At 40.4% G+C, this 19,830-nt stretch overlaps 1 protein-coding gene across 1 annotated transcript; it reads left to right on the top strand.

The window, feature by feature from the left end:
- The first annotated feature begins 770 nt into the window (after nucleotides 1-770).
- Nucleotides 771-10,621, top strand: LOC131251549 (zinc finger protein VAR3, chloroplastic-like). The gene is made up of 6 exons (XM_058252304.1): nucleotides 771-1,254; nucleotides 6,861-6,978; nucleotides 7,461-7,807; nucleotides 7,910-8,041; nucleotides 8,448-8,546; nucleotides 9,856-10,621. Exons 1-6 carry the CDS (start codon nucleotides 821-823, stop codon nucleotides 10,367-10,369), a joined length of 1,644 nt encoding a protein of 547 aa, XP_058108287.1. The 5' UTR covers nucleotides 771-820; the 3' UTR covers nucleotides 10,370-10,621.
- The last annotated feature ends 9,209 nt before the right edge of the window (nucleotides 10,622-19,830 follow it).

Below are 19,830 nucleotides of genomic sequence, written 5' to 3'. Positions count from 1 at the left end.
AAACCCTTATAAATATAACATTTATAACTACTCTTAAATTAAAGTTGATTCCAAATTTAGGGCGGCAAAAACACCAGAGGATTTTAAATTAAGTGGGTTTCAAATCCAAGGGTTCCAAATCCAGCTACCAAACAGGCATTACACGAAATCTAATTTCAAAAGTTGCCAAGTAGGTTAAAGTCACGCATGATCGACAGTTTTTTATGATGATCCATACTGTCCATTCAAATACAAGGAATTATTTGTAATATGGATAAAAAAAAGGGGCCACAAAAAATTATCAGGTGGACTACAGGAGCATTAAATTGTATTGTTTTATTTAATGGTAAAAAAATTATATATTATCGACCTCACGAAAAATTATCGACCTCATTTTTTCTCTCATGCCATGTAATGACACGAAAAAAAAAAAGATGGAGTTGAAATTGATGAAGATGTACCATTTCACACGCATAGTCGTTTTCAAAAGAAAGGGGTATACATGTAATAAACGGATTGAATAGGGGTAATTGTGTTTAGCATTTTTACCGGATGTTAAAACCAAACGATCGTATGAGCCCCTGAACGGTTTCTTTCCATTATTATAAATTCATCTAAAGATAGTGACGATTTAATCATATTTGATAACTTTTACAGCATAGATTCGAAAATATGGGCGGTTCAGATCATCGGATCTCTAAGCATGTGGGTCCCAATGACCGGCGACACACGCGAGATCCCGAGTCGCGATAGAGGCAAAGCGAAATCATGTAAGGCGCTCATCTTCCAAACCTCGCCCTAGACAGGAGGATCCCATGCTCCACGCGGCGCGTGAGCTTCAATGTATCACCGCATCTTCCAACCCAGAAGGCATGCCTTCTCCTTCCTTCATACCCTACTCAGACCCCAACCCAGAAACCCTAAGCAGTTCTCTCCCTTCTCATCTTTTCACTCTTCCAGAAATACCCTCGCCTCCGGTTCACATCTCGACCTTGCCCTTAAGGAGTTCGAACAGCTCCAGTCTCTAAGACTCGTCGAAGAATCAGAGGAAGAATCTCAAAGCCAGAGCAGATCTCCACAGTCGATCTGTTCATCAGACGGGTCAAAGATCGAGATCTCGCATCCATGGCCAGAATGGGTGGAGCTGATGGAACGCCTTTTGAAGAACGGGTACTTCGCCGGCAGCGGCGTAATCAGCGGATTGGGTTCGAAGGATTCGAATCGAATCCGAACGGCGTGCTTGAACTTCTCCCGCGATCGATCCGATCTAGTCAGGTAATCTACCGCACACGTATGTCCCTATCGTGCAGGGAGCATGGCCTGAAAATCGCATTGATCGGGCGACCTTAACCGTCTAGCTTGACCTATTGAATTTGAACCGCTGAACTGTACATGGGACGGGCAAAGATGGGATGCGTAGGATCGTTAGATCAGTATATGATTTTCGGGCTTTACTCCACTGCAGCGAGCCCAATGATTTGGACGGTCTGGATGGACGCACATGTATGCCACCTACACTGATGGGAACTCAAAAGTAAAAAATGTAGAAAGAAATAAATGGGGTTTTAGGACAAAGCTTTTAAAATGACACATTGGATCACATATCATCATTTTGAACTTACCATTCATTCATACAACCAAGGGTAGGCAATGGTACAAAAATCACGAAATCTTAAACATCTAATCCGTAACATGGAAAATGGACGGTGAAGATTGAGCGTAGATTCAAAATATGTCCAATCATCATCTTGAAACATCTACCCGGAGATCCCACATTGAATTGCTTATCATTCCAAAGGAGCACTATGGTTCGATGATCCTAACCATGCAATCCATGGCTTGTAAACAAAAATAGGTCCAACCATCAATCGGGATGGTTATAACAAATTGGTCCCATTGAAAGGTTAGGATCATCTGATTGGCGTGATTTTTGTAAGTACGCTTGCTTCCAACTGACCTGATTGATGATTGGGAGTCTCATGTGTCATTCAAAAGGTTTGGGCATTCTGATTGATAGACCAGAGACTTTGATAAATTCCTTTTGTTCTATGTTCCTTTCTCCTTATCTTATTACTAGAGCTTGTGATGCTAAACAAAAAGAAACAAATGTACTAATAGCTATCTAAATCCAATCAGCACCATCATGTTACTAATCTACAATATATGGAGTAGAAGAAGAACTATGTAGGATGAATCCCTGCAATCCTACTAGTACAATAGTAGTGATTTTTAACTACCATCAACATGAGAGAAGAACTTGAACGAAAGACTTCATTATTCAGTAACCAAGCAAGATAATGAGATACAGGTCCAAGAGCCTCTTTTTAGGGTTACTTGCGTAAATTGAAACCATAATAATGTGTGAAATGTACAAAATGCTCTTTTTAAGGCTTCGTTACCATTGTGCTGAAAGTTCTATGAGTTGCAATCATTACACAGTATCGTCCATGGCCTTCTTGGAGTTCTCCTTGAGTTGCATCCCATTGGATTCTAGTGTTTGATAATAGGTCTCAGTCAGGTCTTTTGATTTTGGCTCTAGAACTAGATGATGGGGTAATGGGGGTACTCAGAGAGACACAATGAGGGGTTGGCTTGTGTTGTCTTAACCCGTGGATCTAGGCTTATTTTGGGAATCAAGTGTCATTTGGCGAATATGTGGGTGCATCACCTTCATTAAAGCTGCCATGTCGAATATGTCGATGCATTTCATGTTGCTGTTCCAGTGCCCCATGAATATGATTTTCTGCGTTGAAAAAAACCAAAGAGATTTCTTATGTAGAGGAAGGATAAAAATAAGTTCCATCTGGTTGCGTGGTATGTGGTTTGTTAGCAGCAAGCTAATGGGTGCATGGGCATTCAAAATCTTACAATGATGAATTAGGAATTACTTGAGATTTAGTTCCAATGACAACCATCTGTGGAAGCAAATCATATGTCTAAATATGGCTCTTGAGTAGGTGACTGATTTAAGAGTGGTCGATAATTCATGAGAGCGGAGAGATTGAGAAAGATGTTACTCATGGAATTCACGCGGGGTGGAAAAGGTGGAGATGTGCCTTTCGTGTTTTATGTGATTGCCGCGTACCAATCAAACTTAAAGAGGAAATTAGAAATAATACCAGCCATGCTTTATGGGAAAGAATGTTGGGTAGTGAACAACATGTTCATAGGATGAGATTAGTTGAAATGAAGATGTTGAGATGGACTAGTGGCAAGAAGAGGAAGGATATAATTAGAAATAAATGCATATGAGGGAACTTAGATGTAACAACAATTGATTTTTTATTTTTTTTTGTTTGAAAGATAAATGTAACACCAATGGATTAGACGGGGGAAAGTCATGGTGTGCTGTAAAGGCCGTTACGTAAAGGTAACGGTGGCAACCGTTACACGTTACGTGGTCGTAACGGCCGTAACAGCCGTTATGGAAAAAAAAAATGACCTGTAATTGCTGTTAACGGCACGTTAGCCATAATATTCCCGTAATGGTCTATTACGGGATATATATAGGTTTTTCATACTTTTTAATCAATATTACGGGGCAGATACAGGTTTTTCGGGGGGTTTTTTCAATAAATAAATAAAAAATAAAGACCGTAACTGCCGTTATGGGGCTGTAACAGCCGTTATGCCCCGTATCGTAAAGGTAACGGTGGTGGCCGTTATGGCCACCGTTACTGTTACAGAACACCTTGGGAAAAGTAGACTTACATTGGTTTTGCCTGGTGCAAGGAGAATTAGAGGCGAAGAACAGTGCTAGTTAGGAGTAAGTTGATTCAAATTGAAAGCTATAGGGCAAAGGGAAGGCACAAAAGGACTTGGGGAAGGTAGTAAGAAAGTAAGAAAGGAGTTTAGGACCTATGGATATGGTTTAAATTTAGCTGAGAATATGGCCGTCGATGGAGTGGGAATGGCGGAACAGGATTTGTGTAGCCAACCTCAAGTAGTTGGGATAAGGCTAAGATGATGATGATGATGAAGTAGGTGGCTGGTTTATCTCTGTTTCGTCATTGTGCAAGGCATTGCCTGTATGGAAGGTGGTGATGGCTGGTTTATCTCTGTTTCGTCATTGTGCAAGGCATTGCCTGTATGGAAGGTGGTGATGGCTGGTTTATCTCTGTTTCGTCATTGTGCAAGGCATTGCCTGTATGGAAGGTGGTGATGGCTGTGGCGCAACATGAGACGTGTCTCATATGTAGTGGGTGGTGGATCTTGAATTAGATTTTAGGAAGATATTGGGCTGGGGGATATCATGCTTCAAGTCGAATTTGCTAGATTATACAACATATCATATCATCTAATCAGGGGTCTCTAAAAAAAATCATCTAATCAAGGGGTTCTTATATCTTGTTTTAGCATGGTGGGGAATGTGACAAGCTGGTCCCTAGTGTTTTGAAGAAATCTCAATGCTGAGGAGAGGCAATTTTCAAAGGCGTCAAGATAAAATCTGGGGTGTGGTGCTTTCTTCTGGAATCCATATAAGTGGGAATGGAGGGGAGTACCTTAGGTTCTTTCTTAGTCAAATCTTTTGTACTACAGTCTATAAAATGGTGGGAGTGTCAAATGAAACTGTCACATTGACTCCTGTGGTGCTTCACCACTCACGAGGGCCACCTAAAGTGGTCACATTCAGATGGCTTGTCACAAATGGTAAGATCCTAACTGTTGAATATCTCAGGAGGAACATGATCATCATGAGAGTCTGCTCCCTTTGTTTAAATGACTTCGAATCTGTAAATCATTTGTTTATTCGTTGCCTTAAAATTTTAATGGTCTTTTTTATTTGAAGTCCCCCCCCCCCCCCGGGTCCCTATGAAGAGAATGGAATAACATTTTTTTTTATACAACTGATGGGAAAGTGCCGAAGTGATTTTCTACAGGGTTAAAGGGTGGGTGATTGTAAAGGCTTCAGGGGTTTCATGTTAAGGGTTGTAATCTGGAAGAGATATGGGCTTCTTGGAGGGCTATCCCTGGCCACATTTGGTCCCATGGTCACTCATGTAGTCCTCATATGTTTGTGTTTATGTTGGGCCTTTGTTATATGTTTGGGCTATAGTCTTTAGGTCCATGAGTCAGTTTATTTGATCTTTTAGTCAGAGGGATATAATTGTAATTTTCTTGTATTAAGGGATTCCCTTAATTATAATAAAAGAGATGTGGGGGTGTGTGGAGAATTCTAAGCTGTCTTTCTGACAGGGAGTTGACCACATGATTACATGGTTGCTCTCTTTTTGACAGGCAGTTGAGCATAGGTTATTGTACGTTTGTAGGAGAATCAGGTTACATGGAAAAGCAATAAGTAAAATGTTATCATTCGGTCCAGCGCATAAGCAAAGTATAGGACTTGGCCCATGCAATGTGAGAACTTATTTAAGCTGAAAACATTAATGTGCGAGCTTGGGTTCGTAGTGGATGCTTGTATGAGAATGTAATATGATAATCAAGGAGTATCTCACGTCGTTAACAATCTAGTCTATCACGAAAGAACCTAGCACATTGAATTCGACTGTCACTTCATTAGGGAGAAGGATGCTGACAAGGAAATATTACTCCGTTTGTCAAGTCCTAAGATCGAGTGATAGACATGTTTATGAAGGCTTTAAGTCGGGCTCATCTGGACAGATTCTTTTTCAAGCTGACATCCATGATATATATGCTCCAGCTTAAGGGGGAGCATTGATGCATAATGACCACACATGCGGGCCACCCTGCCATGCCACATGTATGGTCTCATGGTCACTCATGTGGTCCACATATGTTTGAGTTTATGTTGGGCTTTTGTCATATGTTTGGGCTATAGTCTTTAGGTCCATAAGTTATTAGTCATAAGGGGTGTAATTGTAATTTTCTTGTATTAAGTGTTTTCCCTAATTATAGTAAGTGAGATATGGGGGCATGTGGAGCATTTTAAGCTCTCTCCTCTACTTCTTTTCATCTCACATCTTTTCTTTCTCTTTTCTCCATCATTTACCATGATGCTAATAGAAGTTTGCATTGTGCTTTGGAAAAGATAAAAAAGAAAGAAATAAAGAAAACTAAAAGGAAATTAAGAAAAAGAGTGCAACATGTTGGCAGATTTCATTGCAAGCATTTCCATGTGCTGGACATGGTGTGCTGTAACGGCCTTTGCAAGGTCGTAAAGGCCGTTATGTAAGGGTAATGGTGGCAACCATCACACGTTTTGGGGTTGTAATGGCTGAAACAACTGTTATGGAAAAAAGACCCGTAACGGCATGTTACGCCCCCCATAAAGGTTGTAATGGTCCTTTATGGGGCTGATACAGATTTTTCAGGTTTTTTTTAAAAAAATTATATTTTTCAATAAAAAATAAGAGACCGTAATGGCCGTTACAGCCTGCATCATAAAGGCAATGGTGGTGGCCATTATGGTCACCATTACTGTTACGGAATACCCTGGTGCTGGAACATACCAAGCGTCTTATAACGAAAGAAGCTTGATCTTGTACCCTTAAGTAAATGCCACCATCCTTTTAACTTAGATTCGTAAATATTCTGATCAATCAAAGATCAACAAATTGATAGACCACCGTCATGATGGGGATGCTGAAAGCACTCTGGTGTTTGTACACATTCTATCTTTAGATTTCTTTTTTTTTTTTGGGAACTTACTGTAGAAACTTCTGATCGTAAAAAATGGGTGATAGACTGGATAGCTATGAACTATGCATTTCCAGTTCGCCATATTTTTTTCATGTAAGGAATGGCTGATTGATAGATAGTCTGTATTCATGTCACCATCACAGTTTGGTACCATTCTCTAAATGCAACTGTCAATTCTCCATTTTATCCTATATTACAAGGCATACTCAGTCCGCATCTTTCTTCAAACACCAATATCTAAGCTCACTCTGTTGTTGCAGATACTTCTCAAGGAAAGACATCCAAGTGATTGTGGGATCTGGCTGCCCTAGCCTAGACAGGAAAGTTGTGAATTCAGGGAAGCGTTTGAGGGCTCATGTGGGCATTGATGAAGGAAATGTATGACAATAGCCATTTCCTAGATATCTACTTTTCTTCTTCTCTGTTGTTGTTTTTACGATAGCCCAGCTATCTTGCTGCTCCAATGATTCCTATTTAGAGCTTTCATACAGCCCACAAGCATCTGTGCGGACACCATACATGCTATGGGGCATGGAAGCTGCATGTCAGGTGGGCTACACTGTGTAGATGACCTAGCTGAAAAATTAGACCAGTCAACTCATCAGGTGGGCAGCATGTGTACTATGGACAGTAAAAAATGCGCCAGCCATCAACATTCAATCGTCATGTGTCTGCCTAATAAGTTGGCTGTTGACCAGGTCATCATCACAGTGGGTTCCACCTGATTCAGAGCCAGTGTCCCGAACATGTGCCAAGATGGTAGTTGTGGGCACATGTGGATGTGCAGGTGGGCAGGCTTAGCAAATCTTTTTCTACTTGATAGGATATTGAGAAACCATTATATCTTGGCATCTGTGTAGGTTTGCAGCTCCTGCAATTTAAGGGGAAACTGTGAGAGGGCATATGTGAAGGCCCGTGAGGATGAAGGGGGACGGACTGTTGATGTAATGCGCATTTTACTTACATACGGGCTTGATCCCATCACTGGCTTGGTGGAGAACAAGCAGTGCTTAAACAAAACAGTTAAAGAATCTGTTAGGAGGCTGCTTAGCGAAATGGTGGAGTTAAGTGTCAGGGAACTCAATTTGGGTCCTCAGAAGGCAATGACCAAAAAGCTTCCATTTAAGGCAGGGCAATCAAGTCAGCAAGGAATGTTGAAACGCCAAATCGACATTCCCATGAAGCAAGGCGATTGGATATGTCCAAAGTACTTAGCTGATCTTGGTTGTTTTAAAAATCAACTGTGATGATCGTGGACGTCTGACACAAGGTGGTTTTGCACATTTCTTTTCCCTTTAAAATTTGGCAGGTGCAACTTCATCAATTTTGCCAGAAACATCAAATGCTTGCGCTGTGATGGGGTGTCCCAAGAAAGACTTAGAAAACTTGGGGAGGATCAGGATCATCTTCCTATGAAGAAAGGAGACTGGTTATGTGACAAGTAAGAGATTTTGACATCTTCGCTTTCATGAGGAATACTGATTGACAGTCCTGTCCATGAGATTCCACAGAGACACATGGAAGTTGCAAAAGATCTGGGCCAATCATCCAGCTAACCCTACCATATGCCGAAACACAGGATGATTGGCTATTCAGTTGGAACAGGCCCCTAAAAAATGTGTTGGTCAATTTTTCCCATAAATCAAGCACTTTATCATCCAACCAGCATGATATTTGGTTCATGGCCCATTTACAGCTGGGCCCGCCAGATGAGCGGTCCAGATCTTGTATGCTTCTGCAGTGTGTCCCCATGGGAACCATGTGTAATAACTTGTGTAATAACATTCTTCATAAACCCGTATGTATGGGTTTTCGTATTCTCACCAATAAATTCATCAATTCTGCAGGTGCAATTTCTTGAACTTTGCCAAGAACACGAGATGTTTGCAATGTAAGGAGAAGCCTCCAAAGCGGCAGCTCAATCCAGGGGAGTGGGAATGTGACTCGTGAGTTCTTTCTACTTTGCCAATTGTTGGGCACCCTGTAGAGTTCATTGTTTTAAGATCAATGCGCCTCAACATGGTTTTTCTCTGGAGGAATTATCCGATCCTCTGTTAACACACATGCGCTGCATTACTTTGAATTCCTATTGATGCAGCCGGTTCAGTAATGCAGATCTTTGATCTGATGGGCCTATTGTGGATGGGGGATGCCCAAAAACCCTCCTGGACTGGGAGATCCTAACTCTCTGCGTGGTGACTGACAAATAGATGGTTCAAGGAAAAAGAAACACACAGACACAGAGCAATGGTCCACATTCATGAAAAGAGGCCAATGATTGCATCGCTGTTATCTTCCAATCTGGTGGATAACCCATCATCAACAGTATGAATCACTAGACGATGGGACCCTCGTGTAAAATTGAGGTGCCTCAAACATCATCCACGGCGGCACAGGATTAGTAATTCCACCTCAATTTGATAAAGTGTTCTTAGATCATTATAATTTGTAGTGCTCTTAGTTGCATTGGGACACTTGGATAGTTAATCAACCGATCTTGGACGTCCATTAGGTTCAACTCACATTTCATGGGCTAGTGTGTAAAAATCACACCAATCAGTGGATTCTAACTATCTGATAAATAGCCTAACAAATGGGAAGTCAAGGTCATCTATGGAAAATAGTCCTAACCAATAATTTGAGACATCTATTTGTTGCGGTTGATCACAGATCGCTTATGGCTGTAAAGAATCACATTTGAGATGGAATCCTAACAATCCCATCCATGGTTGGAAAATGGTTAGCTATAAAAGAGAAGGCCAATTTATGGATGGATTAGATTATTCAATCAGTTTGGTTTTCACGCCATAGCGCGGGAAACGCATACTGCACCCAAATGGCAGCGCAGTTCAATCAACTGGGCTGTTCAAATGCCTCAATGCAACTAGGAGCATTTTAGTTCATAATGCTCTAAGCTCACGAGATATTTCTCTTAGACGATCATTACACTTTTATTCCTTACATAGTTAAAAGACTCGGCAACTCAAAATTGACTTGTTCCGTCTTGACTTGAGTTGGGACTCGCTCAACTCGGGGCTGAATCGGCCTGACCCGCCCGAGTAGGGGGTGACTTGGGAGGGTGGCTCGTGATTTTGGACCAGATCAGGTATGACCAACCCCAAGTTGGCTTGGATGAGTTACATCAAACTGGTCGAGTCTTAAAACCATTATTCTTTACCAAAAAAAAAATAATTTTTTTTTGCAATTCTACAAACATAAAAATAACCCTCGACTTGTCCTAAATTGATTTTACAGGTGCAATTACATCAATTTCAGAAGAAATATGGTGTGCTTGAAATGCGATTGGAAACGACCGAAATCATTAAACTGCACAGACACTGCTGCTCGATTAAAACATGATGATCAAGACAGTCGACCGGACTCTAGAATGATATTTGTAAGAACTGACGACAAATCACACAATCGACGTTTCCTAAGACCAGAGAGTCAGAATCGAGATGAAGACTCGGATTTTTGGAGCTGTGGGGAGGATGGGACGGATGACAACGACACGGGCCAGCATGGTAATTTTTTGGAGTTCGAAGATTTTCCAATAGCAGGTGGTAAGAGTGTTGTTTCGCAGGACCCACATGAGAGGGAAAAATGGAAGGGGGAGATGTCAACGAGATGCAAAGGTGTTTCAAGGGTGAGAGAAAGAGAGGGTGATGATTTGGGTCCCACCACCTTCCGAAGGCGGTTTGATTTTGATGAGTGTAGTAATGGGGATGAGATGGATGGGTGGTTTGGATATGAAAAAAAAAATCGATAATGGAGAATTACAATAAATTCCTGTTATTATAGAAAAGAGGATTGGTCACCTGCAACCCAGCTCAAATGCCTACATGTCATGTGTATGAACATCTGGCCTGTGTGGGTGGATACTACACATGAAGATCATGTGGAGCAAAAATCAGGTTGATCTACTCATCAGGCAGGCCATCCTCTAGGAAAACAGTGGAAAGTTTAAATTGTCCTGGCGATGATCTGATTCAATATACCTGAATGATGATTTGACAATGCTGGTGTTCATGCCTCGTGATCTTCATGAAAGGTATGTACCATACCTTTGCACGGTTTGCGTGTTGCACACTTGCATCACCCTTAATTCATACTTGCATTGGATGGTCCATTTAAGTCGGGAATACATATCACATGCCATTGCGCTATCTGTTTAGAGTGTATGATCACACGCAGCCCATAACAATGCTGTGTCTCTGCCAGCAGACGCATTACATGTGTGGGATGTCCGAGCCGTACACATGGAAATCTGTCTCATCCCCATAAGGCCGCAGAAAGTGTAGTTTTGTAGCCACAATCCAGTTTTGATGACTCATAATGTTGTAGAAAGCGCTAGGACAAGTTACAACGTTTTTTTTTCTGAACCCTGGGAAACGCTTGAGTTATTCTTCAGGCAGACGAAATTTTTGACAAAGACATTCCGGTTGGAATAAATTAGACCCGTCTATGCTTGATCAGGAAGGTGGGGTGTCCATTTGCTTTGGCGGCCTTCACCAAAAAAGGGTATATATAGACATCCCACCCAAAATCACATATGATACTTCACATGATTGTGATAAACTTTCAAAATTGGTGTCCTATCAGCCCACTGAAACAAATATCACTAAGGGATATTGACATCGCCTGAATCCGATTGACGGACTGGATCGGCCTAAATCCAGTAGCGGGAATCCGATTCCCACTGGCCACGTTGTAGCCGTCCGAAATGTCAGATGGGCCCTTGTGGTGGCTGAGGTGGCCAATTTGACTAAAAAAATGTGAAAAGGACTGGTGAGATTTGGTGTCTCGTTGGTCCAAAAAGTCCACTTATCAGCCCATGACAACTCTTATCACCCAAGGAATCTTAAAAAATACAAAATTAGGCCACATCATTACCGTCAGGAATCTGACTTTGGCCGGTCATGTCTATAAAAACTTGGCTTATTTATCTCATTTGGTATGGTGTAGAAATGGTGTATAGCTTTGAAAGACATTTCTTCTTGCCTCTTGTGCTCCCCTCTACACTTAGGAAAAGGGAGAGAGAGAGAGTAGCTTTGAAAGACATTTCTTCTTGCCTCTTCTTAGGAAGAGAGAGAGAGAGAGAGAGAGAGAGAGAGAGAGAGTCTTCTCTGGGTAAAAAGCCTGCCGGAGAAGCCCAGAGGTCTTGATACGTTGGATGGTTACCAATTTTTTAAAAAAGTTCATTGATTAACAGAGTAAAGCTAGAATCATGGACACCCAACTAACTCTTTTCATATAAGAGTGTTCGGTTTTCCTCTCTATTCTCACATCTCTATAAGTTCATATCAATACCCCACATATATCATCTAAATATCATACTCTTGTTTCTTTTTGTTTCTTTCATTTTCTTATTTTTAGTCAGGCGTTTATCCACTTGGACCTCAGACGTAGTCACCTTTAGAACTTTTTCAAATCCCTAAAAAATCTAAAATCCTGTGAAATAGATAACCGGTCTTGTGTGGGTGGACTGGTTATACATAGCTCAAGTTGTAGACCGAGTGAAAGATACCTCGTTTCAACAATGAGGTCTTGCTATCGATTCCCTAGTGGGGGTGGCTAACAGTGAAGTGTTACAACGGATGTACTAACAAGCTAACAAAAAAAAGGTCTTGTGGGGTGGAAAAGAATTTCTAACTCATTTTTCCATCATCAAAGCCCTTAGAATCTTTGACAGTAGATCACCAACCACGAGTCACTTGAGTTGAAGGATTTTTGGATCCCTTGTTATCCTTAAATGATTCTACATTTCCAGCCATAGATCCAAAGCTAAACTAGCCAATAACGACTCCAAACAAAAAGTTTAACACCTTTGAGTGAATACCACCCCATCTCTCTAGACAAAGCAAGATCTACCAGCAGCCATGACATGAGCGGGATCGCCTCATGCGCAGTTAGGATTCCAGTCTATCCCTCTCACCATCCATGTGTTCAACAAAATGCCAGTACCTTTTCCAAATACTTCCCTTCAAAATCATCATACCTTGTCTCTTCCCCTTTCCTCTGGCCACATGGCGTTCCTTACCACTTGTTATTAGAAGAGGAGAGTTTGATTATATAGCTAATTCAATTACATTAAGAACATGTGGTTCACAAAAAGCCAAATTACCACACGTTATTTCTCTCTCCCTTCCTTTCGCCACATGGCGTTCCTTACCCCTCCTAATTAGAAGAGGAGAGTTTAGTTATGGAGCTAATTCAATTACATTAGGAACCAATAGTCCAATCAATCAATCCTGATCGTCCATTAGGTCCAGCTCACATTCTATGCTCTACTGCAAAATCATCTGATCAAGTGAATTTCTTTCTTATAGGCACCCATTTTCCAAGCCATGTATATGTTGGTCAGGAAAGTGATTCTTTATAACTATTAGTGGTCCATGATAAGCCCTAACAAATGGATGGATCAAGTTGTTGACCTAGGTTTGCTTGAATAATATCAACCACCCATTTTATGGATTACTGATCGGATGGCTAGAGTCTCCGATCAGAGTGATTGTTACATAGGTAACCCGTCAAATGCCTTCTTGATACAGTGGATGGCCCGATCAATTTGAGAGCGCTGAATCATTTACCCTTACTGTGGGGCTCACCTTGATGATGTGTTGTATGTCCAGCCAGCCATCCAATTGCCTTTTCAGACAATTTTAGTACATGGTCTAAAAAATTAAGCAGATGCAAATCTCAGGTGGACCACACTACCTGAAAATGTCAATTTTACGCATGGTTTACCATAAGTGTTTGACACCTTCTCGTGGTTTTACCTTTGCTAAATTATGCTACTTCCATTTATATGAACCAAGACGCACGAGGATAGGTGGGTCCACATGAACGTCTCTGCATGGGATGCGGTTTGGCCAGTGATGGTGCCAATAGCCACTAAAAGAAATCAACTTTACCAAAAACTTTTCTGGCCTTCAAAGTTTTTAAGGGTGGGCGTTCAATTAACACTGTTTATGTGATGTGGTACACTTAAGATCTGGATATAACTCATTTTTGGGCTCATACAGTAAAATGATTTGAAAAAAAATGGATGGACGACATATGTACATCATGGTAGGACTGATAGAGCACCGACCAACGGCCATCATGGGCCAATAGGCGTCCCCTGCATGGGACTCCGCTTCGTAGTGACCTGGGAGAGCATGGTATAAAATTGTGTGTGGTGGTGGACCACGGGCTATGCGTGGAAGCTTTGCGAAGATATAGAATGAAGGCTATGCCCTGGGGGAGATGACAATTAAAAATACATTTGCCTGACTTAAATCAATCTGACAATTTAAATTAAGTAAGACAATTAACTTTAAGGCTTCCAAGCCAATAGAGGATCCAATCATATAAAATACAAATGATGCAACATGCTAAATAACTAGTTTATAAAAGATAGTATGCATGTGTGTGTGTAGGATGTGGTAACTATTGACTATTAGCATTTATCTAATCATGCATACATATAGTTAATCAATTAATCACATAAGTATAATTAAATAAGTGCTCAAAAGATAATTTTAAACATAAGTATATATAGTGGTTTGGTTTTCCTACTCTACTCTCGGCGGGCACACTCAACCCATGAGTGTACTGAATTTCACTATCAGATGTTTTAAATTAAGTTCACCTCTAACCTTTATAGCCCCACACAAGGACTTAGCACACACTCCTGCTAAAGGCTTCCTCAAGAGACTTTAGTTGGTTTTCAATCGGCTAACTAACAACCATAGTCTTAGTCCAAAGACATACCTTTGCTTCCCCTGGAGGCTCCCATGGTGGCTAACACGTATACACCTGTGTCCGGTAGCCTACACAAGGACTTACCAGTATACACCCGTGTTAGTGGCGATACGGTCCTACACAAAATTGTACGCGAGTTTGGGTCACAAATTCTTCACTTAATCATACACAAGGAAGGAATGTGTTAACTCTTACAATTTAAGAACTTGTTGAATTGAGGCCCTTTTGATGCGTTGATCTTAAGTCACTTCTTCAAAGCTCTCTCGTTCTTGAATCTGGTCCTCAATTGCTCCCCTAATCATTGATGCCGATGCGTTAATAATGATTCAGCTCCTATGGTTGTTTGCCTTGTATATGAAGTATCAATGAGGTGACCAAGGCAAGGGACGTTGATGAATCTCATACAACTCATGTGAATGTTGTAATCTTAGGGGATTTACCTATAAGGGTTGTGTAGAGAGTTTAGTAAAAGATTTAACTATATGCATATTGTCTAATCTCTAAAAAAGTGAGAGTTTATTCATATATTCGAATAAGAGCATTGAACGTTCATTAGAGTAAAGGATCACAAGAAGATTGGCATGAAACTCTTTGGATAGAAGTCTAGGATGTGTATTATGAGTGGAAAAACACCAAACCTCTATTTTCATCAAAAAGTCATCTTTTTTACTGAAAGATCCGAATGCAATATTTATAATAAAAGGCTCCAATGAATCTCCAATGGTTAGGTTCGAGCAATGAAGCCTGACCCTCGATCAATCAAGCTTGGTCGAAAATGGTCCAGTAAACTCACTGGTCTATTTTGACCATGTTTGATCAATCGAGCTCGATTGCTCGAGAGGAATCGAAGATTCCTTGATCAATCAAACTCGTGTCTCGAGTGCTCGAACTAAATCATATATAGGCCAGTTTCTTGTTAGATGTTTTTGGCCATATTCGGTCGATCGACTCGATCGATCGAGTTTCACTTGAGCACACCCTTAAGTCGTCTGGTTTGGACAGTCTGTTTTCTAGCAGTTTGGGATCTCTCACAACCTATCTTATCATGTTCTAATTATGCTTTTAAGACTAAGGGATGATCACACAAGGTTTATCTATTAAGGTTAGGATCATCTAGAGGTTTAAGGTTATTTTGGGTCAAGGGTTAGGGTTACCAAGGTACCTCATGTACCTGTTCTTTGCTCATTGATGCTCATGTCCACTTATGTATTTAGTCTTCAACTTACAAGGGGTCAACCGACTCCCTGATATAATGACTCACTTTTATAGATAAGGTACATAAATCAGTCCACTAACATAGTACTTGTTGGTGCTGGAAAAGGTATGTGGGTCCACTATGATGTATATGTCTAATTCATACTGTCCATCCATTTTTGTTAGGAAATTAGGCAGAAACTGAAATCAAGATAAAATAAAAAAATTGAATGTAACCAAGCACGTATTAGATATGCTTTCCTTAAAGTGTCATTCGTCCTCTTTCGTTGGTATGAGATCGTTGTTGGGTGAGTAGAGAACTGCTTCCAGAATATGACAAGCCATGGTGGTTTTGCTTGCAACAATCATAAAGATATCACAACAAAACTCAATATGTTTACTTTTCTAATATGGCGGACTCTCTGTATATAAAAATAGAGAACCCACTCGAATGCTTGTAGAGAAGAGAAGATGAATGCAAGATATTGAAAGAAGATTTTAATCCACAATTTAAAAGGATTTTATAAAGAACGAAAGGCCGTGTGTTTTTTGCAAAGAGGCATTTCTAAAAGACGCATTCGAAACTGTTCAAAACAATCATGTCTTTTATTAGGCGACGCGACTTAACTTCATTTCTTATAATGGTTTGATTTTAACAGCCGAACAGTCATGACTATTAGATTCGGTCGACCGAAATTTCGCACCGATTGAATTTGGTCGGCCAATCGGCTCAACTAACTCGATCTATCAGTCGACAAGCACTCTTATTGAGATTAGCCTGCCAATAGTTTTAATGGAAGAAATCCATTAGCTGATAGGAATAAATGTTAGTATAGTCAGATTTAGATGTGGTCAAGACATTACCACTATCCACCTCTTCGTTAGATTCTACAATGTTGGTCTCTTTAGGTGCTTCATTTGATTTTTTTCCCTTATAGGATTTAGGATTTTGACAACTTGTCTCCTACAGTTTTAGCACTTTATCTTCCTCTTACCCTTAAACTTAGATTGTTATCACGAGTTTCCCTTCTTCTGCTTAGAATATCTTCCTTTAGCTACCAACGCAATCGTAGAGGACCCCACGCTGTTGTCTTTCTTTCTCAATATCTTCGACTGAAGGGCTGAGATGACAGTCTTGACATTAATGGTCTCTCTATCATGGCACATGGTATCTACGAAGCTATCGTAAGACTCTCGTAGAGAGTTCAACAAAATTAGGGATTGGTCTTCTTCTCTAATCTTCACTTTCACACTCGTCAATTTACAAAGTATATAATTAAATACTCTGATGTAATCATTAAGATCCGACCTTCCGCCATCTTCAGATTGCAGAATTGCTTTTTCAGATATAGATGATTTGACATTGATTTCGCCATGTACAAACTATCTAATTTTTTCAAAGTCTTGTAATGGTCTTTTGATCAAGGACATTGTAAAGGGCGTCATCCGCCAAACTCAGTTGGACCGAGGTTTTTACCTCTCATCCAATTCTTCCCACTCTTCATCGCCCATAGATGCTAGACGCTTTTCTACGCCAAGGAGTGCATGTTGCAACCCTTGCTAAATTAGAAGGCCTCTAATATTCACCTTCCATAGTTTGAAGTTATTTTTCCTGGTGAACTTTTTTGTTTCATATTTCACATTTGATCCCTTAATCGTCATGTCTTAAATCTAAACTCGAATCACCAACTTTGATACCACTTGTTGGGGGACCGTGGAAGCAAACTTTGAATTCAGATCACACGACAATAAGCAAACACAAATAAAGAATGCACAAGTACACATGAATTTTACATGAAAAAACCCTCACGGGAAACAAATCACAGCACAAAGTGACAACAATCACTATAAAAGTGAAAAGTACAAGAGAGCGATGGATGCATTTACAATCACAAAGCCCTCATGTTCTCCTCTCTAAACCCTAGAAGCATTATCCCTGATTGTTCTACCATAATCCCGTAATTACACCCATATATTTAGCATAGCACTTGGAATAGAAAACTAATTGCGCAATTATGCCAAATTGCACACATTATTGATCTAATCATTTTAATTAAGCAACACATGTTCGATCTCTTGAACATGCTCAAAAGTGTCTAAAGATATTACAAGTATTTTTGAATTTCGTCGATCGATCGACCTGACAGTTTGATCGATTGAGACTATCCAAAACTATTTATAGACTAGAGCTGGGCATCTAGTCGAGTCGGACAGAGTTAGGGCTGACCCGACTCAATCCAGTTTTCAAATATACTTGACCCAAACTCGACCTGACTCAGTATCGAGTCCAACATGCCTGACTTGATTTGAGTTTGGGTCTGGCCTGGACTAATTCAGACCGAGTTTGACCCGGCCACAAGTACCGAGTCGGGTCGGGTGCAGCAGGTATCCACAGGCTGAAATCACAACTCAAAACCTAGGTGCACCTGCTAGAATTACAACCTCTCCATCAGCTACACGGCATCTTAGATTTGAAACGTCAAATTTGGGTTTTTTTTTTTTTTTTTTTTCGAATATATACATATGAGTCGGGTTTCGTATCGAGTTGAGTTAGTACCAAATTGGATTTTGGGTCGAGTTGAGTCGAGTTACTGGGTGACCCGAACTTGACTCGGTTTGAATTTGGATTGGATGAAGTCTACTCGGTTTGGATCGAGTCGGGTCTGAACGAGTCAGACGAGTCAAGTTGTCCCATGCCCAGCTCTACCAGAAATCTATACAATCCAGGGCTCCTTCGATTGATTGACCGGGGTCGATTGAACCCTTGTTCCATGTACAAATTTAAAACATCCCAACAACAATATAGTGATAATTTTTATTTATTTTTCTAATATACTATTATAGCCTGTTCATTTCCTAGCAATTGGTCATATGGTAAGAGATCAAATTGATTTTTTTGAGAGAGATTGATAATGAAAGGTGAGCTCCACTTGGGTTTATATCACCGCAGGACATGCATTTCTAGTGTATGGAACATCTATTGCCGGATGATTAGAATTATCCTATCAAAGTGATTCTTTAGAGAGATGCACACTCAAAGGCCGGCCTACATCACAGACGGTCCAAATAAATGATTGAATCTTCTTTGTACAGAGGATTCCTTTTCTAACCATTCATCATATGGTTGCAATCGTTTGACGTAAGTGACTTTTAAGGAAATGTGCAATCAAAGGTGGACCCAGCATGATGAACAGTCTATATTAACGATCGAAACTTCTCTATTTTAATTAATATGGACATCTATTTCCATAGTCGTTGATCGGATTGTCAAGATCATATGATGAAAGTGATATTTTGGAATCGGCATTGAAAGGTGAGTTGAATATGATGGACGGCAGACACCACTAATCAAACCTTTGCTAGTATAATAAATATAAAATATTTATCAATTGATGCGGATGGTTAGGAATTAATGCTAGTAGATAAAAAACGTACTACGTTACATTGTTCTTTGGTCTGGGCCCACTTGAATGACAACCCATGAAGATTCTACAGTGAGAAATATTAGGTGTAAGGACCATGATGCAATGATCAATAGTATGAGCGACGTCTATTACAATACTCTTTATGCCCGGGACTTTAATGTGTTTTCATGTCCAAAATCGATTCGGCTGCCAAAGCGGGCCCACTTTCAATTTTGCTTTGTACTGACTGAGAATGACCCAATTTCTTAATGGGTCCAATAAGCAAGATCTGGACCTTTTAAAACCCAGATGTATCTGTTGGTTGAGAGGTTTGGTGTGGCCCTGTAGGGCCTGCGGTGAGGTGTTTGGTTAAGAGGTTTTGTCTGTTGGAACGAGTATTAGATGCTTCAGGGGAGGTTTTTGGCGTGTCCTCGTTTTGCTTTGTATTTAGCTCTTGTTTGGGGTCTATTTAGCCTTTGTTTGGGGTCGGGTTTTATGCTTTGGCGTGTATTCTTTGTTTATGTGCGCATTGTCGGGGTATATGCTTGGTGAGATGAGGGACTTTTCTTTCTGTGGTGCCCACCAGAATGATTGTATAATTTATTTAAAAAAATATATAAGATTAGTTGGCTCTCATTTTCTTTAAAAGAAAGTGTGTGAAATCTAATAATTTGTCTGTTGGCCGGACCCACTCATTTAAATGCTCTTATTTGTCCTGAACCCAACTCAAAACCTCAATCCAAAGACCTAACAGGTACTCGAAACCATTTAAATGCTCTTATTGTTCCCCAACCCAACTCAAAACCACAATCCAAAGACCTAACAGGTACTCGAAATTGATTGGATCAGGATTTGAGTCTTGAAGATTTGAACCAGACTAACCCTG

This window comes from Magnolia sinica, chromosome 7 (assembly GCF_029962835.1).
Source record: "Magnolia sinica isolate HGM2019 chromosome 7, MsV1, whole genome shotgun sequence".
Lineage (NCBI taxonomy): Eukaryota > Viridiplantae > Streptophyta > Magnoliopsida > Magnoliales > Magnoliaceae > Magnolia > Magnolia sinica.
This window is presented reverse-complemented; position numbering and strand designations above follow the sequence as displayed.

Excerpts from the sequence above, each read along its gene's own strand:
- LOC131251549 (XM_058252304.1), top strand. The coding sequence starts at position 821 with ATGTATCACCGCATCTTCCAACCCAGAAGGCATGCCTTCTCCTTCCTT. Across the intron at positions 7,808-7,909 it reads GGCGATTGGATATGTCCAAA|GTGCAACTTCATCAATTTTG; the intron begins GTACTTAGCTGA and ends AAAATTTGGCAG. Across the intron at positions 8,042-8,447 it reads GGAGACTGGTTATGTGACAA|GTGCAATTTCTTGAACTTTG; the intron begins GTAAGAGATTTT and ends TCAATTCTGCAG.